At 43.0% G+C, this 27,713-nt stretch overlaps 1 protein-coding gene across 2 annotated transcripts in view; it reads right to left on the bottom strand.

The window, feature by feature from the left end:
• The window catches only part of OTUD6B (OTU deubiquitinase 6B), a 1,944,790-nt gene that overhangs the window by 1,351,919 nt on the left and 565,158 nt on the right, over positions 1 to 27,713 (bottom strand). For both annotated transcript variants that reach the window (XM_044088034.1, XM_044088035.1), the window contains exon 2: positions 12,325 to 12,479. In XM_044088034.1, the coding sequence (XP_043943969.1) occupies positions 12,325 to 12,479 (155 nt within the window). The remainder of the gene's footprint in view (positions 1 to 12,324; positions 12,480 to 27,713) is intronic.

The raw sequence follows: 27,713 nt of genomic DNA, 5'->3' as shown, positions 1-27,713 counted from the left end.
TTTTGACAAAAAAATCAACTATCAATGGTAAATTTGAAAACACTTCACGGCCACGGCCAAGGAGAGAGCATCCAACTAGTCAAGCAGCAAATGAGATCTGAGGATTACTCCAATGCATGATGGGATAGGTGTTCAGCCATGAGCCAAGTGAAAGACTTCGAGCTAGTGTATTTGGCCGAATTGGAGCAGAGGATTGGCTCTGAACCCATCCAGTAAGAATGAAGGCGAGGAGGACAACATATCATCATCTGTTTGCATTTCTGAGCTTGTTCATCCTCAGAGGAAAAGTACAGTTTTGTACCTACCATAAATGTAGATGTTCGAAGATCCACATTGCTGCAGTCATAACCTGTGGGTAGTCCGCTGTCCTCGGTCGGCCCGAATACCAAAGTGTTAGGCTGGGGTCGGTCGTGGTCGCTCAGATCTGACGTCAGTACGCCGTGGTACTAAAGCGCATGACCGACGCCATATCCTCAGTCTTTCTTGCCCCAGATGTCAGAAGGCCTTAAAAAGAAAGGCCATAGCCAAAAATAGAAAAATACCCAATCACCAAAATAGTAACAATAGGTACACCACAAACCACACAGTCACCCCAAACTACAGAGGGGAAGGAGGGAGGGCAAATTGGACTGCAGCAATGTGGATCTTCGAACATCTACATTTATGGTAGGTACAAAACTGTACTATGTTCTTCATCTCACATTGCTGCAGTCATAACCTGTGGGTAGAATCCCAAAGCAAAGGTAAAGGGAGGTTGGTAAAATCATATAGCATTAGGAGCTGCTAACATGCCCTGTAAAACTGCAGTGGCAAACCCAGCCCTAGATTTGGAGTAAAGAGGGAGATGGTAATGTTTAGAAAAAGTGTGCACTGAACTCCAAGTAGCTGCCTCCAAAATATCCTTAGTAGCTACTCCCCTTAAAAAAGCAGTAGAAGTGGCAGTCGCTCTAGTGGAATGAGGTCTGCATGGACTTAGCTTTGTCTTCCATTTTCTTCAAAACTGACTCCACAGGCGAACCAAACAGAACTTCAGATTGAAGGGGAGCATCCAAAATTCGAGCTTTAACATGCTCTGACAAATTCTGATCATTAAGCCAGGCGTGCCTACGAATAACTGATCCAGTGGCAGCCACCCTGGAGGAAGCCTGAAGAGCATCAAAACCACACTGCAAAGAATGCTTACCCACCTGATCAGAGGCATGAACTAAATCTTGCAATTCTTTACACTCAATACCCTCTGCCAAAGCATCTACCTTAGATTTTAACTGACTTAAGAGAAAATTCTGGTACTTCAACATATGAAACTGGCAATTCAAAGCCCTCATCGCTAGAGTGGAAGAGGTATACACTTTTTTACCCCACCTATCCAAAGCTCTAGAATCTTTATCCAGAGGAACTGGATTCTTTACAATAGAAGCCCTGACACCCTTAGGTCCCTGGCTAATAGTCTCCGGGTCAGCTCTTGGGCTCTTATACAAATATTTATGGGCCTCTGGCACTCTGTAATACCTGTCTGGTTTAACAGGGGTAGGAGGTAAAGAATCAGGATTAAGGGAAGCTTCAGAGAAAACATCCTGTACAACATCCAAAACAGGGGGAATAGCCAAGGGCCTATGCTGTGGTAAAAACAAAAATTCCCTAAGCCTCTTTCGAGAATCTGAGAAATCCTGACCTTCCCACTTAAAATGCTCCCTCATGGAATGCAGGGTTTCAGAAAAAGAAAAATCCTCTGGAGGTGAAGCAGAAGGACATGAATCCTCTGCATCAGAATCAGAATAAGGAGGAAAATCCTGAATGTCCTCAGCCGAAGACTCAGAGTAATCTGAGGAATGCTCCAATCCTTCCACCTCTGGCAACACCCTAGGCCTCTTATCCGGGGGGGGGGGCATAGAACCCCTGATTAAAGTAATCAAATCCTCTGCCATCTTCAGCATATGCTTTTTAGGTACAGAACTAGGGCTGACACCAGTGGAAGACAAACCAGGCCTGACCTTGGAAGGTGCTTTAGAAACAGAAGTAGAAGGCCTAACCACCTTATGCAAAGAAGGGACTACAGAGACCTGAGAGGCCCCCTCAGCCTGACCCGACTCCTGAGAGGCCACATCCTGCAAGATTAAAGGCTCCCCCTGAGATTCAGCTGAAATCTCGGCTGGATCCACAGATTCCACCGTAGTTTCCAAAGAACCAGCGTCCGTAACGGACGACTCATCCTGCTTGGACTTTAACGTTTTTTCTTTACGCTTCTTAGCGGTAGCGGGCGTCGGAGGATCCGACGGCATATTGTAATTACACCGCTTACCAAAGACAAGTGTAGCACAATCTAACCTGCGTTTAATGGTGCGCTTATTAAATTTAGCACAAAAGCGACACCCGACTACGTCGTGCTCAGGCCCCAAGCAAGGAATACAGAGAGTGGTAATCCCTATGAGGTATCTGTTTCCCACAAGAAATACAATTATTTACTTTTTCTGACATCCGGATTTAACTGAGGCAAGAAAAGACAAAAATATTCCCCAACGGGGTACTTAGCCCAACTTGGTCTTCGGTCTGAAACTCAGAATACGAAAATTTCAGGACGCCGAACGGCACTTGCAAACACTGCTTCTGCTTCGGACCATGCGGCAAGAAAGACTAAGGATATGGTGTCGGTCATGCGCTTTAGTACCACGGCGTACTGACGTCAGATCTGAGCGACCATGACCGACGCCAGCCTAACACTTTGGTATTCGGGCCGACCGAGGACAGCGGACTACCCACAGGTTATGACTGCAGCAATGTGAGATGAAGAACATCTGATTGATCAGACTGACACTTCTGAAACCTCAGAATCTGGATCCCCTTCAAAATAAGGATCCCTAGGTGGCTGAATGTGTTGGGGCATCGGCGATACTCATACCCCGTGTTTGTACCCCATAATTAATTACCTGAACAATGGATCTAGTCACAGCCAACATCTCAGTTGGAAACACAGTCAAAGACTGTGGCTCTGCAATGTTATGGGTCTTCAGTCAATTTTTTTTCCATGCACTACACTACTGGGAGAATCCCCAGAGGGAGGCATATCAACACTGGCAACAGATCCTGCACCCCTGAACCTAAACAGGCAGCAGTACAGCCCCAAAGGATATATCTGATTCTCATGTCATGCACAATTGTGGTACTACCACCACAGCAGGGAATCCAGAGGCAAATGAAGGAGAGTGATCCAATAGCCTGCCAAAGGCTATTGTGGAGTCACAAGCCATATGTCGAGACATATTTCTTGATTTATTTCTACTTTCTTCAGGTGCACAAGGGGTAGACTGTGGTAGTGGAGGGGCACTGTACTTGAGTCCATGAAGTCTGGGCACAAAAAAATAGCCAAATCAATACAAAATACTGGCGACATGGTCAGCCCAATAAAATAAAAAAAAATCCCACTATTTTCCCTCTAAATAGCAATCTGAAGTTTATTTCCATTGGGATATTATTCTGAAGACTGCACTGAATAAAATGACTGTAGTTTCAGTAACACAGTGCCAAGTACAGAATATACACATAAAACCCTGATTATGTAAAAAAAGCTAGTTTCAGTCCAAATAAATGGACACAGCTGAAAACAGTATTAGACAAGAAATACATCATAAACTGATTAAAAATTCCTGTCAGAAATGTTAAACATACAAAATGGTGCCAAAAGCAATCTGAGGACTATTTCTGAGGGGTTTACTTATTAAAGACTGCACTGAAGAAAGAATTTCACAAACACAGTTCCAAGCACAAACTACGTGCACAAAACATCCACTTATTTTGAAAAAAAATAGTTTCAGTCAAAATGAGCTTTAAAACAGTATTAGACAAGAAAGAAACAATAAATTGATGAAAAATTCCTGGCAAAAATGCTCAACATACAAAATGGCAACAATCGTGTGATTTTACATGAAAAAATCATTTAAATGTTGTAATCCTGGTCAATCACCTCAAATAATCATAAATGTAATATCAACAAATTTTCCTGTCAAAACTTTAAAATGAAACTTTTAATCAATAGCACAGGCCTTGCTATGCTTGTCAAAGTAGAAACACACACACAAAAATTTCTAATCAGAAAAAACAGTCAAACCATCAGAAGACATTATTTCAACGATAGAAAAAAAAGAGGAAGGAAAAAATCTCCAAAGGATTTCTTATCTGAGCTCAGCAGCTGAAGATATCCGGAATTAAGAGCAGTCTTCTAAGAAATTCTTCTCTTACTGCGGCACTAGAAAACTGAAAGGATTCTGTCTTTGGGTCTAAAAGGCATTCCCTGTACTGCCAGGTGATTGGTTCATCATACCCATAGGTAGCCAGTGGGAGGAGCGCTAAGCTTTGCTAGACTGCCAGACAGAGGACAGCAGGCACTACTACCCATACGCCAGTGAGGCAGTGTGTTAGTAGTAGTAGTAGTATTACAGATGTTCAACAATTAGCCTTGTACCTTTATTATTTTCTCATAAAGTTATCCCTTTCCATCTATAATGTTTTCCTATTCATCAACTCTTTCATATTCATTACCATTCAATTAAAACTCTGTCCCAGAAAAATCTTTATCACGGTTTACACCCTCATCTCCCATAAGCTTTCACTCGACACTCAAGAAATATCACCACCGGTGGTTCCTTATGACTTTCTGTTCATAGGTTGGTACTAGGCTATCGGCTCTAGGACCTATACAAGCCTCGCCAAACAATTCCCCGGATATTTCTTCCCACAGTATTTACTTCCCTGGACCCCTGTCTATAGTTAATAGATTTTTCTAAAATTTATGAAAAGGGACACTGTGGGTTTGAAACTTCATATGGAAGAAAAATTTCAGGACAAAGTGACTGTCACAAAACTAAAGCTTAACTGGTGAACTGTAACTTAAGTTACACTTCACTCGCACATGTTGCCATAAAGGAAACCTACACTGCAGTAAACCAAAGTAAGGCAAAAACGAGGTGATAAAAACCAAACAAGGAAGCAGAGAACTACCTCACAAAGTGAAACAATAAAGCCTCGGAGGGAATTAATGCAGCAAAACACTTTTATTCAAGTATAAAAAACACCATTAATGTAGTTAAAAATCTGTTTTCGTTTCAACAACTTCATCAAATGTGGGCTGAAGCATAAACTCATCATGTTAAATACTCAAAAAAATAAATGACATCATAAGTTAATTATCCAATGAAGATCAATTAAAATTCAATCAAATGTTTTCCATCAGTCCTTTTGTATCACAGGATCGAACCTGACACAACCCTTTTATAAGTAATTCTACTTGTGGAATCAGAAGGGCAGAATAATGCAGAAACACAATTTTTCCACAACTGCAAAATAAAATACAAGACTAAGATCCCAGAACAAACTAAAAATGCAATCAGACCTACGCTGCAGCCACTGCATCTAGCCACAGAGCAGCAAATGCATCAAGCATCTACACCTTATGGTTCCTACGATATACATAAAACACATTTCCACAGAAAAAGTACAGTTTTGTACCTACCATAAATGTAGATGTTCGAAGATCCACATTGCTGCAGTCCTTACACTTGGGTAGTCCGCTGTCCACGGTCGGCCCGAATATCAAAGTATAAGGCTGACGTCGATCAGGGCGCATTTAACTGACATCAGGACGTCAGGGTACAAATGCGCATGACCGGCGTCATATCCTCAGTCTTTTCTTGCCCCAGATGTCAGAAGACCTTAAAAATAAAGGTCAAAACCAAAAGACAGCAAACAAATAACCAACCACCCATGCACTAACTATATGTACAAGATATACAATATACACAATATGTACAACCCAACCCACACAACCACCTCCAAGTACAGAGGGGAAGGAGGGAGGGTAAATTGGACTGCAGCAATGTGGATCTTCGAACATCTACATTTATGGTAGGTACAAAACTGTACTATGTTCTTCATCTCACATTGCTGCAGTCCTTACACTTGGGTAGAATCCCAAAGCAGAGATAAGGGAGGATGGCGAACTATAAGGAAGCAGGAGCTGCCAAAATGCCCTGCAAAACCGCAGTGGCAAAACCAGCCCTGGACTTAGAGTAAAGTGGCAGGTGATAATGCCTAGAGAAGGTATGCACAGAACTCCAAGTAGCTGCCTCCAAAATATCCTTGGTTGCCACTCCCCTCAAAAAAGCTGTGGAAGTGGCAGTAGCCCTAGTGGAATGAGGCCTAATCCCAGCTGGAACCTCCTTGCCATGATGGGAATAACAGAAAGCAATGCAAAACCCAATCCACTTAGAAATAGTTTGTTTTGACACAGGCTTGCCCTGAGAACTCAAAGCAAAAGAAACAAACAACTGCTGAGACTGCCTGAACCCTTTAGCTCTGTCCAAATAATAACGCAACTGCCTGTGTACATCCAAAGTGTGCAAAATCTTTTCCCCCTTATTTAGGGGATTTGCATAAAAAGTAGGCAAATGAATAGTCTGGTTTAAAGCCACACTAGAAACCACCTTAGGCATAAAGGAAGGATTAGTGCGTAATGATACCCTATCCTTATGGAAAATCAAGAAAGGCTCAACTGCCATAAGGGCCTGTAATTCAGAAACCCTTCTTGCAGAGGTAATGGCCAATAAAAAAGCAGTCTTCCATGATAAATATTTCAACTCAGCAGTAGCTGCAGGCTCAAAAGGTTGTAGAGTGAGTTTCTCCAACACAAAATTGAGATCCCAAGCAGGAGTAGGAGCTCTTCGTGGGGTCTTATATTCTTTGCCCCTCTAAGAAATTGCTTGAACAAAGGATGAGAAAACAATGGCGGGTCGCAATCATAGTGAGCTGAAATTGCTGCAGCATGAACTTTAATAGAAGAGAAAGACAAACCTTTGTCTAGTAACTCAGTAAGATATTGAAGAGCCACACACAAATTAGGCTCAGAAACATCAAAATCTTTTGCTGCACTCCAAAATAAAAATCTCTTCCATTTATCAGCGTACACTTTCCTTGTACTAGGCCTTCTAGCTTCCAAAATAACATTCAAAACTTGCTGAGGAAGTGGAGGCCCATTATGGTTCAAAACAGAATATGCCAGGCTGTTAGGTGCAGAGAGTGAAGCTTGACATTGAGCAATGGCTGTCCACCTGTGACAACAGGTGTGGAATCAAGGCAAAGGCCATGGAGGCTTCCGTGACTAGACTTCTTAGTAATGGGTACCAGTGCTGTCGAGGCCAATCTGGAGCTATTAAAATCATCCTTGGCTTGTCCTGTCTGACCTTCAGAAGTACCTTTGGGAGGAGAGGCAGAGGTGGAAAGGCATACACATGAAGATTGCTCCAATTGAAAGAAAGAGCATCCACTCTCCAAGCAGTGGGATGCAACCTTTCGTGCAAAACTTTGGCAGCTGATGGTTTAGTGGAGAAGCGAACAGATCTATGTCTGGAGTTCCCCATGACACTGTCAATTTCGAAATACATGAGGATCCAATTTCCACTCGTGGGGATCCATAATTGTCTGCTCAACACATCTGCTAAGGAGTTCTGTGCTCCTGGCAGAAACCTTGCCTGAAGATTGAGCTGTAAACTGAGAGCAGTCTCCCACAAAATCATTGCTTGCCTGCATAGAGGATAAGAATGCATTCCCCTTGCTTGTTGATGTACCACATGACAGTTGTGTTGTCTGTTAGAATCAACACCTGTCCTGGAAGAAGGAATTCCTTGAAAGCTATTAATGCAAACTGGACTGCTAACATCTCCTTCATGTTGATATGTAGATGTTGTAGTCTGACAGGCCACTTGTTTTGTATCCACTTTCCATTTAGATGAGCACCCCAAGCTTTGTCTGAGGCATCTGTCGTTAAAATCTGACTTGCCTCTGGCCGGGTCACAGAGAGTCCCTTGTTTAGGTGACATTCCTGAGCCCACCACAAAAATTCCTTCTGAATGCAAGGTATTATTTGAATGACAGTGTCCAGATCCTGGCAGTGCTGTGTCCATACATTTTGAGATACCATTGTAGCTTCCTCATATGCAGTTTGGCATTGGGAAGCACCAGAATACAAGATGCCATGAACCCTAAGGCTTGAAGGACTGTCCTTGCAGTCAGCCCGGACTGATGAGATAGTTGATGGAAGTAAAGGGATAGACTCTTTTGTTTGTCCGGGGTTAAAAGGCCATCTGGGCTGCTGTATTCAGTCTCACACCCAGAAAGCACATGTCTTGAGAGGGTACTAGACTGGACTTTATTTCGTTCACAGAATACCCTAGGCATCTTAGCACTGCTATCACATATTCCAAATGACGAAGAAGCTCTTCCCTTCCTTGAGCCAGAATTAGGCAGTCGTCCAAATAAGGATAGATCTGTATTCCTTTTAGTCTGAAGAAAGCTATCACTGGAGCCAGAACTTTCGTGAACACTCTGGGCAGTAGATAAGCCAAAGGGCAATGCAGAGAACTGATAGTGAGAAGTCCCAGCTCGAAAACGCAGATACTTTCTGCAACTGAGTCTGATAGGAACATGAAGGTAAGCCTCCTTGAGATCCAAAGTTACCATCCAATGATCTTTGCCCAGCAGAGGTAAAAGCTGCTGCAACGTCAACATTTTGAACTTGGGAATGTCCAGATAAGTGTTGAGGATAGATAAATCCAAAATTGGTCTCCACGTGTTCCCCTTCTTTGGTACTAGGAACAGGCGAGAATAAAATCCTAGGCCCACTTCTGGCAGAGGGACCGGCTGTATGGCCCTAGATGGAGCAATAGAGAAACCTGTTTGTGAGCCTCTATTCTTTGTTGAGGAGGAACGTCTGGCATGCCTTTGAAAGGAGGCAAGGTATGGAAATAAAACCTGTAGCCGTGGTGTATGATATCCAATACCCATCTGTCCTGGGTAATTAAACTCCAATTTTCTTTGAAAAGTGCCAACCTTCCTCCCAAAGGTGCTGCCAGACGAGCAGGCTCTGGCAGCTGAAAAGGTAGGTCATTGGGTCTGTTTACGAAAGGACTGACCCCTGCCCTCACCCGAAGCCTGTGCAGGAGAACTCCCTGTTCTAGGCCTGAAAGAGCCCTGAGCTCTGCCCTTACCACGTCTAGATCTACCCCTAGACTGGGAGTCATAAGAAGGATACGTCCACCCCTTAGTAGGCCAATTTCTACTAAACTTTTGAGGCTGGACCTGCAAAAAATCTTTAACAGTCTGCATAGACTTAGCCTTGTCTTCCATTTTCTTTAAGACTGTCTCAACAGGAGGACCAAACAACACGTCAGATTGTAAAGGAGCATCTAAAATCCTTGTTTTAACATGTTCAGACAAATTCTGATCCCTCAGCCAGGCGTGCCTGCGAAGAACAGTCCCAGTGGCAGCCACCCTAGACGAGGCCTGTACAGCATCAAAACCACATTGCAAAGAATGCTTACCCACCTGTTCAGAAACATGGACTAAATCTTGCAACTCTTTACAATCAATACCAACTGCCAGAGCATCAACCTTAGACTTCAATTGTGAAAGGAGATAGTTTTGGTATTTCAACATGTGAAACTGGCAATTCAGAGCCCTCATAGCAAGAGTGGAAGAAGTATAAACTTTCTTTCCCCATCTATCCAAGGCCCTAGCCTCCTTATCTGTAGGAACCGGATTCTTAACAACAGAAGCCTTAACACCCTTAGGCCCCTGGCTAACAGTTTCTGGGTCTGCCCTAGGACTCTTAAAAAGATACTTGTGAACTGCAGGCACCCTGTAATACCTATCCGGCTTAACAGGAGCAGGAGGCAAAGAATCAGGATTAAGAGAAGCCCCTGTAAAAACATCTTCCACTACATCCAAAACAGGAGGTATAGCCAAAGGCCTATGCTGGGGTAAAAACAGAAATTCCCTAAGCCTTTTCCTGGAATCAGAGAAGTCCTGACCTCCCACTTAAAATGCTCCCTCATGGAATGAAGAGTTTCTGAAAAGAAAAATCCTCAGGAGGAGTAGCAGAAGGAGTAGAATCATCCACATCAGAATCAGAATAAGGAGAGTACTCCTGCAAGTCTTCAGCTGAAGACTCTGAAACATCTGAAGCTTGCTCAAAACCCCCCAGCTCAGGCTCCACCCTAGGTCTCTTAGCAGGAGGGGGCATAGAACCCCTAATCAAAGTAATCAAATCTTCTGCCATTTTAAGCACATGCTTCTTGGGCATAGTACCTGAAGAGCTAGGGGTAACACCAACTGAAGCTAAACCTGGCCTGCCCCTGGGAGAAGTCTTAGAAACAGAAGGAGAGGGCCTAGCCACCTTAGGAAGGGAGGGGAGTATAGTAACCTGAGAAGCCCCCTCAGCCTGACTTGCCTCCTGAGAGGCCACATCTTGCAATAATAAGGTCTCACTCTGGGAACACAAAGAAATCTCCGGTGGAGCCACCGGCTCCACCGACACCTCTAAAGAACCGGCGTCCGGTACAGACTGTCTTCAAGCCTAGGCTTAACTGTCTTGTCCTTGCGCTTCTTCGAGGAAGCGGGCGTCGGAGCATCCGACGGCATTTTATAATTGCACCGCTTCCCAAAGACTAACCTTGCACAATCCAACCTTCTCTTTATAGTGCGTTTATTAAATCTAGCACAAGAGCGACAGCCAACAACGTCATGCTCAGGCCCTAAGCAAGGAATACATAAAGTATGATAATCTCTATGCGGTATCTGTTTCCCACAAGAAACGCAATTATTAACTTTTTCTGACATCCGGTAAATGACTGAGGCAAGAAAAAACTAAAATATTCCCCAACGGGGTACTTAGCCAACTTTGAACTCGGTCTGAAACTTCTAAATCGAAAAATCTCAGAACGCCAACCGGCACTTGCAATGCTGCTTCTGCATCGGACCATGCGGCAAAAAAGACTGAGGATATGACGCCGGTCATGCGCATTTGTACCCTGACGTCCTGACGTCAGTTAAATGCGCCCTGACCGACGTCAGCCTTATACTTTGATATTCGGGCCGACCGTGGACAGTGGACTACCCAAGTGTAAGGACTGCAGCAATGTGAGATGAAGAACATCTAACATCTTTGCGGGGGGGGGGGGGGCTTTGATGGATTAGTGCAACTTTGGATATCTAGTTTGAGGGAGAGATCAACTCATTGTATATTCTGAAGCTTAGGTATGTATTTTAAACTTTTTCACTTCCAATTTAAAAGCTACTGCTAAACACATGAAAGTCAAGCAAACAGAGTTGCACTAGACTAACTGCCGCTATCTGCTCAACAGACATGGAAGGACTGCAGTATACTTATTTATACTGACTAAAATAAAACTGTTGGAAGACTGCAGTAGACTGTTGATTCAAGGTCTTGTTTTGATAACAAAACAAAAACATTTCCTGAAGGAAAACCACAGCATGCTGTGGTGGAAAGGGAGCAGTATAAAAGCTTCTCCACAAAGGGCTTTCCACATTACTGCAAGCACTCAAGCAATTGCCCTGCCTTTTTAGTACAAATTAACATTTTATCACCCATTCAAAAAAAAAAAAATAACTGCTCATGCACAATGACCTGCACTCATCTTTATCCCTCTAATAATTTACCCACTGCTTTTTTTTCCATTAACACCTAATTTATCCAAATTAATAGTCTTATGCAATCAATACACTGCCTCTACTCTAAAAGCTCCTTTCATTTCCTCATATTCTAATGTTCCATTCAACAGCTGCTTAACATTCAGTTCTCTCCAGGTCCAAACATTGTCCTGTCACTGGCAAGTTACCACTGTATCCAGATTTATACTTGCAGCATTCTCTGAAAGTTAACTTAATGTTATTTACTGCATGGCATTGGACATACTTACAGCTAAATTAAACTGTGCATATGGTAGTGACATCCTTCAATCCACCCATAACCCTTCCCCCCCCCCCCATTTTGGCACATGGGGTCAGGGTTGCATATCAACAGTGGTAATCATCTAGAGCCAGGCTTCACACCACCTTGTAGCAAAGCCCTGCCATGGTGCATCTATACCACATACACACATGCATACATACTCACATCTATGGCCAATTTTGTGTGTCCATTCTAGGTACTGCATGTCTTTGGAATGAGGAAGGAAACCAGAGCACCAAGAGAAAACCCACATGAAACATGCAGGCCCCGTACAGGTAGCGCCACAACCAAGAATAGAACTGGAGACCCTCTTGCTGTAAGGTGATAATGCTAACCACACCACTGTGCTGCCCCATGGTATGGACACAGTTACCTGAATGTAAAGATATGTACATCTTTTCTTCTAAAACCAGCCTCCGTCATAACTCTTCTTCTAAAACTGGCCTCCATAACTGTACCTGAAAAATCAGTCATAGCTCAATGCAGACTTCCCATACATAAATATTTTAAAAATAAAATACAATAAATACCTCAGTCTGTTTTCTCACAGTCTGCTGAAACTGCTTTAGATCCTCTTCATGTCTGTGGTCCAAGTCTGCCTCAAGTTTGTTTATTTCTTCAGCCAGCTGTTTTCTTCTTTTTCGGTCATTCTTTGGTATAGCATTTTTCATACCTTGAATTTTCGCTGCAAAACAATAGTGATCAATGTGTGTTAATCAATCAGTTTGATACTCTGATGAAGATTTATACTTAAGTGTAGACTAAGATAAAAATGCTACTTGTAATGAATCATGTTTTAGTACAATTAGATTGTGACTGCTTAAAAAGGATATTATTTATTTACATTTGTTTACTGGGAAATTCCGACTGGACACAGGCTCATTTTCAACAAATGAAGTTTAAAATGACACAAAATGTAATTAGTTAAGAAAAAATGTGCCAACAAAAGTCATGGATACTCACCACAATGCTTAGTCTGAAAATGGGCACTTTACTATAGGAAGAAACAGGACAGATACCAGCAAAGGTTTAGACTGCTCAGCGGTAACAGTTTCCTAGGCTTCAAATCCAAGTCCACAACCTCTAAAAAGCAAAGTAATGCCAGAAAATTCTGGTTACGAACAAGTGAAAGACAAGCTATAGAAGGTAGTGAGATGGACATCTGAATTCTTCCTGCAGCCAAATGCTTCCACATCAAGTGCTATAGCGATGATTCTTGATTACTCAAAGGATTATTCTTCAGACAAATACACAAACGTGATTCCCTGAAAACCACTTTCAGCAAACATGATTTCAAGCTTTTTTTGCAAGGAGGCAAGCCCCCATGTTAGGGGAGACCCCCATCCTCCCAACGTATATATATACACCAACTCCACAGTTACACAACAGTGGAGAAACTGCAATACCTTCTGCTGAAAGTGGTTTTCAGTGATAAAGTCATTGTGCTGCATTCCATTGAAGCATAATCTTTCGAGTAATATTCAATTTCCTTATTTCAAGTACCCACAACTTTCACATCTGTCTTTAGAGGTCTAGCTGCAGAATAAACGGGACAGGCTTCACAGCCTAACCCCTCCTGGATGAGAGTCCTAAATAAAAACTGACTTGGTCACAATAGTCCCAAAGAAGGCAACAGGTTATGTTCAATTTCTAATGCACAGGTCTAACCAGGTCAGAGCTGAGCAAATACTAAAGGAAAAGTAAGTTACAAAAGGTGCAAGTAATACTCTCCTTCGTTCTGACTATATGCATCCAACTTGCATAAAATCTAACACTGTAAAAGTTCAGACATCAAATGTATTTCAATGGAGAAATAAATAGTTTGAATGTTAAGTTTCTTGTAAGAGACTATCCAGTTTCTATGACTGAAAGAGAAGCACTTATTTCTAAAGACAGAAAGAACAATGAAGGTATTAATGGGCAGCAGCAACTACATGGAACTCTAGGACAATAAATAACATTTTTTGAAGCTTCATGATCACATTCTATGGTTACTAGCAAATTATTAGTGATACTGGAAATTATGAGGGGGCACTGTAGAGCCAGCACTTAAGAAAGCTTCTTAGAACTGGGTAAAGGTTTTGAAGGGGAGCATGGCTGCAAGATGAGGTAATTGTTCTACTTCAGAACTGTGAGTATGTGAACAACTGTAGCAAAATGGGGGAAGACTGAGTAGCAGAAAGGAGTCTAAAGACAGTACTGAAATGTGTATAGCTCAAGGAGGAAGGAGATGAAATGTCTGTGACTGGTGTGTAGGGGGACTAGAGAAAGGAAGCATGACTCCAAAGAGTGTTGAATGTCCCAAAGTGAACTGTAAACTACAAATGTAATGAATATTAGAAAAGAGATTAACCAGCAGGGGCACAAAAGACTCAATAACAGGAAAGAGGAGAGGCCAGAGAAGTGTGTAAGGGGCTGTTGTGCATGTAGGGAAGATCAGAAAGAAAAGGCAGTACATGACTGTCCCAAGAGGCTGAAATGCAAAGTAATATATAGAGGGTAAGTTGCACAAGGAAAATAAAATAAACAAAATTTAAATATTTACCATAATACTAGATCTGTGTCTTCTTCCTACCATCTATAGAAACAGAAAAGTACTGGAATGACAAAAGCAGTCCATCGAGAGCACAAGATGGTGACAATTTGGATGGGAGACTGAGGGAAGGAAAGCTGAGATGGATGGAAGGCAACATAGGTGAAGAATTATGGTAAATACATTACTTTCTTATCTGATGATTATGTGGTTTCTATCATTTTAAATAATGGGACAGAGACCCCAGCAACTCTCTGGGAGGACTTACAGAAGGAAGCTCCAAAGGATGGTGGAGCCAAATTAGGCCCTAGACTGAGAATGCGGGTCTAGTCTGTAATGATACACAAAACTATGTACTGTAGACCAAGTAGCCACATCACAGACATCATGAATAGCAACTCTAGAAAAGAAAGCAGGCTAGGCTGCTACTGCTCTAGTTGAATGTGTTTTAAGTTGTTAGGCAGTGACAGTCCCTTAGCAGTTTGGACAAACATGATAAACAATTAGATAACCACCTAGACAATGTGACCTTGGAAAGACCGGTTCCTATTTTAACTTTAGAAAAGCAACCAAAAAGTTGGTCAGATTAACTGAGGTCCTTGGTATGGTGTAAACAGAAATGTAATTGACTATGAACATCCAACTAATGTAAAAGATATCCATCCTTGTTTGAGAATCTACGGAAAAACACAGGAAGATGAACAGCCTGATTCAAGGCAGTCTCAGAAGCAACTTTTGGTAGGAAGTTAGGGCTCATTCAGAGTGGCACTCTATGAAAAGACCAAATATGATGGTTTGCAAGACAACGCTTGCAGTTCTGAAAACCTCCTTGCAGAGGTAACTTCTACCAGTACAAGGACAAAATGATTGACTTCAACAATTGGCTAAGCTTCTGGTGTCATTCTAAGGGGATCCAGTATTTGTTTGCCTGGGACAACATGATCGAAAAACCACAATGCTTTGCCAGAGATGGCCTGCACCTGTCGCTCTTGGGATTCCGGACTCTGGCTAAGGCTCTTGCCACCCCTATAGTGCCTTTTTAGGCAAGGTTCAAATGACAAATTCACCAACTTAACAGGTACAAGCAAGCAAAATCTGAGGGCAATGCTACTCAATGCTAGAAGTCTAAACTTCAAAATGTACTCACTCGAGGCACTCCTTAAAATGGAGAACATCGACACCTGTGCAGTGACACAGACCTGGTTCAAAGCTCCAGAGAGCACCCCTGCATTACCAGGCTATAATTCATACCACACCTTTTGGCCACCTAACCCGGAACGGAGCACTAAAGGTGGAGGCGTGTCCATATTCATTAAGGATATCCACACCTCCAGGCCAGCTGCACAGCATAATGCATCCGAGATTATCCAAGTGCAACTAACTCTGGGCAAGACCGCAATCCAAATTGTAGCTTGCTACAGACCCCCCACCATGCCTCAGAATTCCCACTCCTCATTTCTTGATACACTGGAAAGTATTAGGGTACAACCTAACACCTTAATAATGGGCAATTTCAACTACCCCACCATTAACTGGGAAAACTACTCGTGTACCAACTCTTTTGCTCAACGTTTTCTGGAATTGAAAAATTCCAACGCCTTGGATCAACTTATTCACACCCCCACCAGGAGCAGCAATATCCTAGACCTGGCCATTACCAACATGGGCAACCGATGTTACACACTAGAGCTCAATTCCTCGTTGGTCAGATCCGACCACAAGCTAATCACCCTAGACATCCACATCCCGCCCCCACCCCCAATTAGGGAAACCACCATAAAAACTTCTCCAAAGCCAACATCACATTTCTTAAGACAGAAGTGACAAACTTCATGACACCCATGCAGATGGACAATAGAGGTACGACTGCTATATCCTACACAAATGCACGTTATAAGCACTTACACGAGTGCATAGATCATGCTATCCCTAATAGCACCAATATGCTATCCTCCAAAAAAAGGAAGCCAATCTGGTGGTCCTCTGCCATAAACAAACTCTACAACAGAAGAAAGAAACTGTTGCAAAAAAGAGTAAAATCCCATGACTGGAGGAACTCACTGGTCAACCTCAGTAAGAAGCTGAGATCCCTCATAAAATCCTCCAAAGCTAGTTATGAAAACAAAATTGCCACTGACTCTAAAGATACCCCCCTCTCACCCCCTAGAGGGCCCATCTCTATACCAGAAGAATGCAAAGTTCCTGTAATCACGGCTGCACAGGTAAAAAACACACTCTCCAAAGCCAAGAACACAACATTCATGGGACCTGACAATATTTACAGGCTGCATTCTCCATGAACTACAGAATGAACTGGCACCCTACCTAAGTACCATGTTCAATCATAGTCTCACCTCAGGCTTTGTGCCCACTGAATGAAGCACCGCGACTGTTATCCCATTCCACAAAGGGGGAGGCACGGCGGACCCCGGGAACTACTGCCTCATTAGCCTGACGAGCCTGGTCTGCAAGGTCATGGAACGTATCATCATGGAACTCATAAACAAAGACATTGGTAATCTCCAAACTCTGGACCCTACCCAGTTCGGATTTGTAAAAGCAGATCATGTCTCCTAAACCTGACTGACTTCTTTGAAGCAGTCACCAAAGCCATAGATGAGGGTAAGGTGGTTCACACAGCTTATCTAGATCTCGCCAAGGCTTTCAACACCACCCCCCACTCTGGAATTATAGATAAGCTCACTAAACTAGGTATATATCCCTATGTCACAAGATGAGTTGCCAACTGGCTCATGGACAGAACCCACACTGTGAAAGTAGCAGACTCCAAATCCGACTTCAGACCAGTGACAAGTGGAGTCCCACAGGGTTCAGTCCTGGGTCCTCTCCTGTTTGGTATCTACTTCTCTGAAGTACAGACTAACACAGAAGGTCTTTGGCTAACAAGTTTGCAGATGACTGCAAACTAGGAGCAATAATCGAAACTCCTAACTATGTGGACATACTACAAAAGGGCCTCACTGAGACAGATGCTTGGTGTCAAAGCCATGGCCTGAAGCTCAATGCCAAAAAGTGTATTGTCATCCCTTTGGTAAAAACTCTGTACCCATGAACTACCACATAGCTGGTAGTCTACTTAACACCGAAAATGTGACAAGAGACCTTGGGACACAGGTGGACAGTAGTCTCTCCTTTAATAATCACACTGCCACAGTGGTCAGGAAATCCTTCTACGTGGCTCACCTCATCACAAAAGGTTTCTCATCCAGGAAAAGGTCATTGTTCCCCTCTACTCATCACTCATTAGACCCATTATAGAGTACAATGCCCCTTTTGGTATGTACCTCACAAGACATCTACAACAACTGGAAAGGCCACAGAAATACCTCACAAAGAGGATTACTGGCCTCAAACAGATGCCCTATGCAGACCGTCTCAAAAAACTCCAGCTTTACTCCGTCGCATATCGCCTACTCAGAGGCTATCTCTGCCTAACATACAAAGCTATGTCAAACCCAGAGCTGTTGGACATGCTCCACTTAAAGAAATCCCAATCCCTCCGAGCTACACACTCTAGGGACCTAAACCTCGTCACCACAATAAACAGAACATGCTGTCCCAGAGACTTCCCATACTCTGGAACAGACTACCTATCTATGTCAAACAGAGCTCCTCATTAGCACTCCAAGAAAAATCTTGATGATTGGATGAGAAATAGGAAATTCACCCCAGGGATCACTTCTGTGGCTCTGCTCGACAGGGGCACAGGAAAATAATTTTCTTGGGTGGCAAAAGCCAGGGTACATTTTTGGCTAGGCTTATATAGGCCCTAGGGCCAATAGCCTAGTACCTACCTATGAACCTATAAGAAAAGAGATTTCCAAAAGAGGAATTTCAAATATACATTAGCTGCAAGTTCATAAGATTTTGTCAAGGCCTGGAGTAAATAGTAATATCCCAGCTGGAACATAATCTCTTAGAGGAGGATGCAGGAGACAGGTACCCTGTAAAAAGGCCTTAGACAATTTCAAGGAAGCAACAGGTGTCTGGCCTTACCAGTAATTAAATTCAAGATAGCTGCCACTTGAACTTTAATGGTGTAGTAGTTACCTCCTACCTGAAAGAGGTTTGAAAGAAAATTTATAATCATAGCAAAGGGACTGAGAAAGGATCCAGACTCTTGGCAAAGGCCCAGATGGAGAACCTCTTCTATTTACCATTATAAACTTTCCTTCTGCAAAGTTTCTGAGATCAAAGTCAAAGTCAAAAAGTCAAAGAAAACTTTGTCATTCAGAACTACAAAGCAGTGTAGCTGAACGAAATTACAATGGTTCATTCTCAATGCAGGAAACAGTTATACATATAGACAGAGAAAAATTAATAAAATATCACAGTAGAAATTTAATAAGTAGCAATTTGTAAGTAAAGTAGGACAGCAGTGACCCACACCCATCCCAGAACAGGAGACAAGGAACAATATGAAGGTAATATTGTCAAAGTAAAATTGAAACAATAGCAGCATATCTATGATTAGATTGAATTATTACACAGTTTGTATATTGCACTTTACAATCCTTCAGTGTGTAGGCGAGCCACCTTAGTATTGCAATTAGTTATTGCACATCCATAAAATAAGATGAGATAAGATGTGAATCACCCTGGATGAAAGCCTGGATCTTCTGGCCATCATTAGAAGTGAAGAAACCAAACGGTCACCTTCAAAGATTTGATGTCCAGGTGTGGCTTGCTGGGCAGGTGAGAAATAAGATCTGGATGAGGGTCCAGCACCCATGGAGGCCACACAAGAAGAGGCCAGAGGAAGGAGAATCATATTTGTCAACTCCAAAAGTGGGCCATGAAAATCAACTTTGCCTGGATGCTTTCTACAGAAATTTGGTCGCGAGAGGAGTTGGAGGGCAAGTGCAAAGGAAATTTGGGGGCCAAGTTGGACCAGACCATTCCTCAGGGGCTGCCTCTCTTGGGAAGTTAGCGATTGCATTTGGTACTGGATGGGCGTACAAACAGATCGCAGCAAGGTTGGCCCCAGTTGCTGTAAATCATGGAAACCAGTATCTGATTGAGAGAACACTAGTGCAGTTTATTTATTGCATTTGTTTACCGGGAAAGTCCACTGGGCCTAAAAGAGCCCATTTTCAGTGGAGACCCAGGGAGAAAAACTCCAACGAGAACCTAGATACAGAAAAATATAAACATTAATCGGTGCAGAAGTAGAAATAGTGTTACAAACAGTAAATACAGTAACATATACAGAATATATACATAAAAGCAGGAATCTAGTTTATTTGATTACAGTAATATATACAGAAAATATACATTAAAGCAGAATTCAATGAATTCAATCAGAGAGGTATAAACAGAGATATATTAATCAGCATTATTGTACCAGTATCAACAAGTGAAGATAAAAATAAAAAAAATAAATATGGAGAAAGTATCATCAGTCACTAGTAGCCAAAGACATAGGAGTTTAGTAATCATATAAGGAGAGTGAAGAGGTTAGGTTATAGAGCAGGAACATAGCCAGGAAGAGTTGACTTGACTTTCCCCGGATATGCACTGCAGTAAGAAAGTGGTGGGAAGATGCTGCTCATTGCCAAAGCCTCATGTCCCCACAACAAACAGTATGAACAGGTTCCTCCTCCTTTGCTGATGAACCACACAACAGGCATTTATCTGTCAGGACAGCAATCACATCCATAGGGAGAGTGAGTCCTGGATTGCCTGCAGTACTAGGAGTACTGCCCACATGTCCAGAATTTTCTGTGAAGACTGGCCTCTTGCCAGAGATCATGTGCCTTGGACAGTTTTCTCCTCAAAATGCACCATCCCCACCCAAGGAATACATCCTTATTCACAGTGGCTCCTGGAGGATGGAGAACAAAAGGATGACCTAAAGAGACCAGAGGAGAATTTATCCACCACTGAATATACTGCCTACAGATCCCAATCAGTCTGACTGAAAAGTACATAGGATGGAAATCAAAGTCTACACCAACAGTATTTGAGGTACTAAATATAATAAAATAGAGAAAATAACTGGAAAAGGGATCTTCAGAAAAGAGAAGGAGCTGACTACGTTGAAGTAAATGGAAATTATGGGAACAATACATGCATAAAAATGTTCAGGAGGAGAAGGCGTGAGGTTTATGGGATGTCAGGAATTCAGCAATTTCTTTTGTAATATTGGATAGCAACAAATAAAATATAAGTAAGGTGTATTGTATTTAAATGGAAAAATGTTAAAATACATATTTTTTTATGTTAATTTGCCTATGTGTTCAAGGACCACTACAGGGAAAAAATGATTAAGTTATGTTCTTACCATAAAGTTGCATCTGTGTTGTTCATCTTCATTTCCATTAACCTGTGGGTGTTGGTTCCGGTCCTCTGAACTAATTGTCCACTTTTTTACAGCTTGAGCTTCCTAACTTGAGCTCCTCCCTATGTCCACAATGCCCCGTTCCCCCAACATACTTTAGATCGAGTTTGCCAGAAAGGGCATGGTTCCTAAACATGTTTACATTAAAGCAGAAACACAACTCTATAATTAAGCAACCTCAGGAGCTCAACACACGGAACAGAAATTCCTTTAAACATTCAACCAGGCTTCCCAAAGACTAGGATAGGGGGATGGGGGCAGGAAGGTTAATGGAAATGAAGATGGACAACACAGATGGAATGTTATGAAAAGAACATAACTTCTTTATCTGATGTTGCCCTCTTCATTTCATTAACCTGTGGGACAGAGTCCCCCCTACTACGATCCAGGGTAGTCCTCATGGGAGGATATTCCAAAGCGCAGCAGAATCAAAAGCACTTCTACTCCTAGATATGATGTCCAATTTGTAATGCGTAATAAATATGTGGGTATCAGACTAAGTAGCTGCAGCACAAATATCCTCAATTGAATCTCTAGACCAAAAAGACTGAGAAGTAGCCATAGACCTTGTAGAGTGAGCCTTAATAGGTCTTAGCAAGGGAATACTTTTGGAATAACAACTAAAAGTATACATTCTTTCAGCCATCTGGCTAGTGAGACTTTGGTAATAGATCTACCTCTTTTTGTAACTGAAAAGGATACTAACAACTGGATCAGACTTCCTAAAAGGCTTGGTTCTATGTAAATAAAACTGAAACTGTCTATGAATATCAAGCAAATGGAGGGCATTATTCACCTTTGTTTTGATAATTTGGAAAAAAGACTGGAAGATGGATTGACTGTTAATGTTCCCTTCCTTAGCCACCTTGGGTAAAAATTAAGGATTAGTGTGCAAGGTAAGTTTATCCTTTTAAGAAATCAAACACTGAAATTTAGAAGAAAGGGCTTGAAGCTCAGATACTCTTCTTGCAGACGTGATAGCTACAAGAGAGTTTTCCAAGAAAGGAATTTCAAATCCACAGTAGCTGCATGCTCAAAGGGCGGGTGGACCAAAGCTTGCAAAATCAGTGTTAGATCCCACAATGGTGGAGTAGGATCTTTCACTGGAGGCCAGAGCAGGAAAATGTCCCTATGAAAAGCTTTACAAAGCTTAGAAGAAGCAAGGGATAAGGAATCAAAGCTAAAATGAAAATTCGATATGGCTGCTAACTGGACTTTGACAGGAGGATAACTAGCTCCATCACTGAAATAGGACTGCCACAGGTGCTGTAAAAGGATCTATCTATCTTTGTTCAGCCCAAATAGATAATCTTTTCCATTTGCTTTTATAAATCTTACATGTTGAAGACCTACATGCCAAGACCAAAATATCTCAAATGGGGGAAGAAAGCCTGGGATATCTTGCTATCATTGGAAGTGGAGAAACCATGTGGTTAGCTTCAGGCCCTGTAAGTCCGGATGGGGATGTCCTGATGGGTGAGAGATAGTACAGTTGTGTACACTTACCATAAATGTAGATGTTCGAGTGTCTTCACTGTTGCAGTCATCACTGTAGGGTTCTTCCTGCCGGCAGGCAGCCCTTGGTCGGCCAGAATCCCAAAGTTTGGGTCCGGCGTTGGCTGTTCAGTCATGCTCCCTGACGTCAGAGCGCTAGGAGTACAAAGCTGCCAGCCGACGCCATGTTCTCCAGTTTTTCTTGCCCCAAATGTCAGCTGCCCAAAAGTGTAGGCTAATAGTAAAAGAAAAACGTAATATACAACAACCCCCATACTCTGTAGCAAATACACCTCAGAAGAAGGGTGAAGTAGGAAACCACACTAATGAAAGTATAAGAGGGGACAGGAGGGTGGGTAACCCAGACTGCAACAGTGAAGACACTCTAACATCTACATTTATGGTAAGTGTACACAACTGTACTATGTTCATCGTGTTTCACTGTTGCAGTCATCACTTTAGGGTTGAATCCCAAAGCTGAGATAAAGGGTGGTGGTTATAGAGTAGAAGGGGCGGCTAGAAGGCCCTGCAAGACTGCAGAAGCAAAGCCTGCCCTAGGCTTAGAGTAAAGAGGGAGATTATAGTGCTTAGAGAAAGTATGCACTGAACTCCAAGTTGCAGCTTCCAAAATATCTTTGGTAGGTACTCCCCTGAGAAAGGCAGCTGAAGTAGCAGCAGCTCTGGTAGAGTGAGTCCTACTTTTTCCTGGGATTTGCTTTCCATGATGAGAGTCCTAATTTTTCCTGGGATTTGCTTTCCATGATGAGAGTAACAAAATCTGATTCCATGAGCAATCCATTTAGAAATGGTCTGTTTTGAAATAGCTTTGCCTTGGGAATTTGTTGCATAAGAAACAAACAGTTGCTCTGTTTTCCTGATATCCTTGGTTCTGTCCAGGTAAAAATGAAGTTGCCTGTGTACATCCAAGGAATGCAAGATCCTTTCCCCCTTATTTTGTGGATTAGTGAAAAAAGTTGGCAGGTGAATAGTTTGATTTAAAGCCACTTTGGAAACCACTTTAGGCATGAAAGTAGGATTAGTCCTTAAAGAGACCCTGTCTTGGTGAAAAATAATATAAGGTTCCACAGCCATGAGTGCTTGTAACTCCGAGACTCTCCTGGCTGAAGTCAAAGCCAATAGGATAGCGGTCTTCCATGATAAATACTTAATATCAGATGTGGCAGCAGGCTCAAAAGGAGGCAGAGTGAGTTTTTCCAGAACATAGTTGAGGTCCCAGGCAGGTATTGGTGGTGTCCTAGGGGGCCTTAAATTCTTTGCTCCTCTGAGATATTGTTTCAGAAGTGGATGCAAAAAGATTGGAGGATCTGTATTGTAATGTGCAGAGATAGCTGAGGCATGTATTTTTATGGAGGAGAAGGATAAACCCTTATGTAGCATGTCTGTCAGGTAATGTAAAATCAATGGGATGTTAGGAATGAGAGGATCCGAATCCTGAGCATGCATCCAGGTGCAAAATCTCTTCCATTTACCTGGATAAGATTTTCTAGTGCTAGGCCATCTGGCTTCTAAGATGACATCCATGACCTGTTTGGGAAGGGTAGGATTAATCATAGACCCTGACTTCGCCAGGCTGAGAGTTTAGATATGAGAGTGCAGAACCTGGCCCTGGTGTTAGGACAAAAGATTTGGAATCGGAGGTAAAATCCAAGGAGGCTCCTGGGATAGATTCATCAGTGTTGAGTACCAAAACTGACTAGGCCAATTTGGGACCAGTAAAATCATCTTGGATTTGTCCTGCTTAATTTTTAATAACACCTGTAGAAGAAGAGGTAGTGGAGGAAAGGCATACCCCGAGAGGTTTCTCCAACTGAATGAGAGAGCGTCCACTTTCCATGCTAGTTTGTGAAATGTCCTTGTGCAAAAAATCTGTAACTGGTGTTTGAGGGGGGATGCAAATAGATCTATGTCCGGGCAGCCCCAGGCTTCTGTAATCATCTTGAATATTTGGGTGTCTAGCATCCACTCGTGTGGGTCTGACAGGTTCCTGCTCAGGCTGTCTGCCAGAACATTTTGTTTCCCTGGCAGGAACTGAGCTTGTAGATCCACTTTGCAAGCTAGAGCTGTGTTCCATAGAGTCATGGCTAGTCTGCAAATGGGGTAGGAGTGTGAACCCCCTTGCTTGTTTATGTAACACATAACTGTGGTGTTGTCTTGTCCGTATCAGTAGTTGTCCTGGCTGTAGAAGATCCCTGAAAGCCAAGAGGGCATTCTGTACAGCTAACATCTCTTTTAAATTAATATGTAGGTGCTTCTGATCCTCTGTCCAAAAACCTTGCAGGCCTTTCCCCTGCAAGTGGGCTCCCCATGCGTAATCCAAGGCATCCGTGGTTAGCACTTGGCTGGCTGGAGGCAGACTGAAGGCTTTGTCTTTGTTGTGAAGACATGCCATGGTCCACCAATTGAATTCCTTTTGTAGGCAAGACAGCAATCTGTGTGTCTAGACTGTGGCAATGCTGGGACCATACACTTTTTAGGTACCATTGTATTTTTTCTCATATGTAGTCTTGCATTTGGTATGAGAAGGATGCAGGAGGCCATGTAACCCAAAGCCTGCAGGAATTTCCTTGCAGTTAGCTGAGACATTAACGCCAAGGCTTTCAAAGTTGAAGCCAGCTGTAGTTGTTTTTTGGATGTCAGGAATGCCATCTGTGTTGTTGTGTTTAGAAGAGCACCCAGAAAAGTTATCTGTTGTGTGGGTGTCAGATTTGACTTTTTTATGTTCACAGTGAATCCCAGGTACTTGAGTAGATTTTGAACAAATTCCAGGTGCTGGAGTAAGACATCCTTGCTGTCTGCTTGAATAAGGCAGTCGTCCAGATAAGGGTACATTTGAATTCCCTTGAGTCTGCAATAAGCTACTACTGGTGCCAGGCACTTGGTGAAGACCCTGGGCGCAGTAGACAAGCCAAAGGGCAGTGCAGAGAATTGGTAATGTTTCGAGCCGGCCTTGAACCTGAGGTATTTTCTGCACTCCTGTCTGATAGGGATGTGTAGGTAAGCCTCCTTTAAATCCAGTGTCACCATCCATGCATTTTTGCTCAACATTGGCAGGAGCTGCTGCAGAGTAAGCATCTTGAACTTTGGTATCTCCAGGAAAGTATTTAAGACTGACAGATCCAGGATGGGTCTCCATGAATTTTGTTTTCTGGGAACTAAAAAGAGCCTTGAATAACAACCTTGGCCCGTCTCTGTTTGTGGAACCAGTTCTATGGCCCTCATAGCCATGAGGGATCCCACCTGGTTTAATGCCTCTGCCCATTGGTGTTTTGGTAGGTCTGGCCATCCGTTTAGTCTTGGCAAGGTATGAAAGTGGAATCTGTAACCTCTTGAAACTACATCCAGAACCCACTTGTCTTGGGTTATGCAAGTCCAATTTTGTTGAAAAAGAGAGAGTTTTCCTCCTAGAGGGGCTTCCAGAAGAGAAGTTCCTGGAGCCATGCAGGGGGAGTCATTGAGCCTGTTTTCTATAAGATTGAGGTATGTCCTCTCCACCCCTGGGGGTGGAAGCACTCCACTGTCTAGGTCTGTAAGAGGTCTGTGTTTGGGCCCTCGCTCTGGAGCGCCTATATCTACCCCTCTGAGGCCTGTCCGAACTGGGAAAGGACCAATTTTTAGTTGGCCAATTTCTGCTAAATCTTGGGGGCTGAACTTGTAAGAAATCCTTAACCGTTTGCATGGATTTTGCCTTATCCTCCATTTTCTTTATCACCTCTTCAGCCTTAGACCCAAACAAAACATTATGCTGAACAGGAGAATCCAGTAACTTTGCTTTCACTTGATCAGGTAAGTTTTGTTCCTTTAACCAAACATGCCTTCTAATGACTGTACCAGTGGCAGCCGCCCTGCATGAAGCCTTCAAGGCATCAAAACCATAGTGTAAGCCATGCTTCCCCACTTGCTCAGTAGCATGCATCAAATCGTGTAATTCCTTATTATCTGTACATGCAGAAATGGTACCTAGCTTTTGTTTCATAACACACAGCAGGAATTGCTGATATTTTAGCATATGAAATTGACAATTTAAAGCCCTAATAGATAAAGTAGCAGAAGTGTACACTTTTTTGCCCCATCTCTCCAAAGCTCTAGAATCCTTATCTGTCAGAATAGGGTTTTTAGCAGAGGAGGCCTTAACACCCTTAGGACCCTGAGAAATGGTTTCTGGATCAGCAGCAGGATATTTGTAAAGGAAATGGTGGGAGTCAGGGACCCTGTAATATCTGTCAGGCTTAGCAGGGGCTGGAGGAAAGGAGCTAAATTAGCCTCAGAAAAAGCATCATCCACAATATCCAAAATAGGAGGAATAGCCAGGGGTCTATGCTGGGGAAGAAGAAGGAAATCCCTAAGCCTTCTCTTAGATTCAGAGTACTCCTGTCCTTCCCAGTGAAAATGTTCCCTCATGTCATGTAAAGTTTCACCAAAAGAAAAATCCTCAGAGGGAGAAGCTGATGGAATGGATTCCTCAGCATCAGAATCCTCATAAGGAGGGAAAGTATATTCCTGTTCAGAGGAAGACACTGAAGAAATAGATGCCTGATCAGAGGATTCATAATCCAATTCTTGCCTTGACCTTTTGTCTGGAGGGGGATGTGAGCCCCTAATCATGGTTAGTAAGTCCTCCGCCATTTTAAGCAGCTGTTTCTGAGATTTGGGTCCCGGATCAGAAGAGGCCTGAGCTGGTGTCTTTGATTTAGAAGGAGTCTTCGCCTTTGTCTTTGGCTTTGCCTTTATCAGAAGCTGTGTAGGCCTGAAAACCCCCTCGGAAGCCGGTACCTGCACAGTGGCTCCGGACCCACCCGAGGGAGCATTGTCTGAAGGTCCTGCAGCTGGAGTACTCAAAGGCCTTGTTGGCTCCTCGTGGGAGTCCGTTTCGGCAAACGGTTCTGAAATGGCAGACGACAGGGGCTGCGAAAGCGCCTCACTGATGACGGCCGAACCTGTAGCTGGCTCTGCTTGTGAACGGTCGTCTGATTTGGACCTCGGAGGCCTGTCCTTATCCTTGCGTCATTTGTGAACTCCAGTAGTCGGAAGCGTGTCCGACGACATTTTATAATTAAATCGCCTGCCAAAGTAGTGAGAAGCAAAATCGTACCTCTGCTTAATAGTACGTTGGTTAAATCTAGTACAAAACCGACAACTAGCTACGTCGTGGTCAGGGCCTAAACAAGGAATACAGTAAGAGTGGAAATCCTTATGAGGTATTTGCTTCCCACAAGAAATACAATTATTAACTTTTTTCTGACATCGGACTGGAGCAAGAAAAAAGTTCCCCCAATGGAGTACTTAGCTTTGAGAAGAAGAAGTAAGTCTTCGGACTGAAGCACGAAAAAATATCAGGAGTCAGCCGACCGGCACTTGCGAACTGCTTCCACCGCACGGCAAGAAAGACTGGAGAACATGGCGTCGGCTGGCAGCTTTGTACTCCTGGCGCTCTGACATCAGGGAGCATGACTGAACAGCCGACGCCAGACCCAGACTTTGGGATTCTCGCCGACCGAGGGCTGCCTGCCGGC

The sequence above is a fragment of the Protopterus annectens genome, chromosome 11.part0, assembly GCF_019279795.1.
Source record: "Protopterus annectens isolate FY-2018-M chromosome 11.part0, PAN1.0, whole genome shotgun sequence".
NCBI classification, from domain to species: domain Eukaryota; kingdom Metazoa; phylum Chordata; order Ceratodontiformes; family Protopteridae; genus Protopterus; species Protopterus annectens.
Note: the sequence above shows the minus strand (reverse complement) of the source record. Positions and strands in the feature narration are given on the sequence as shown.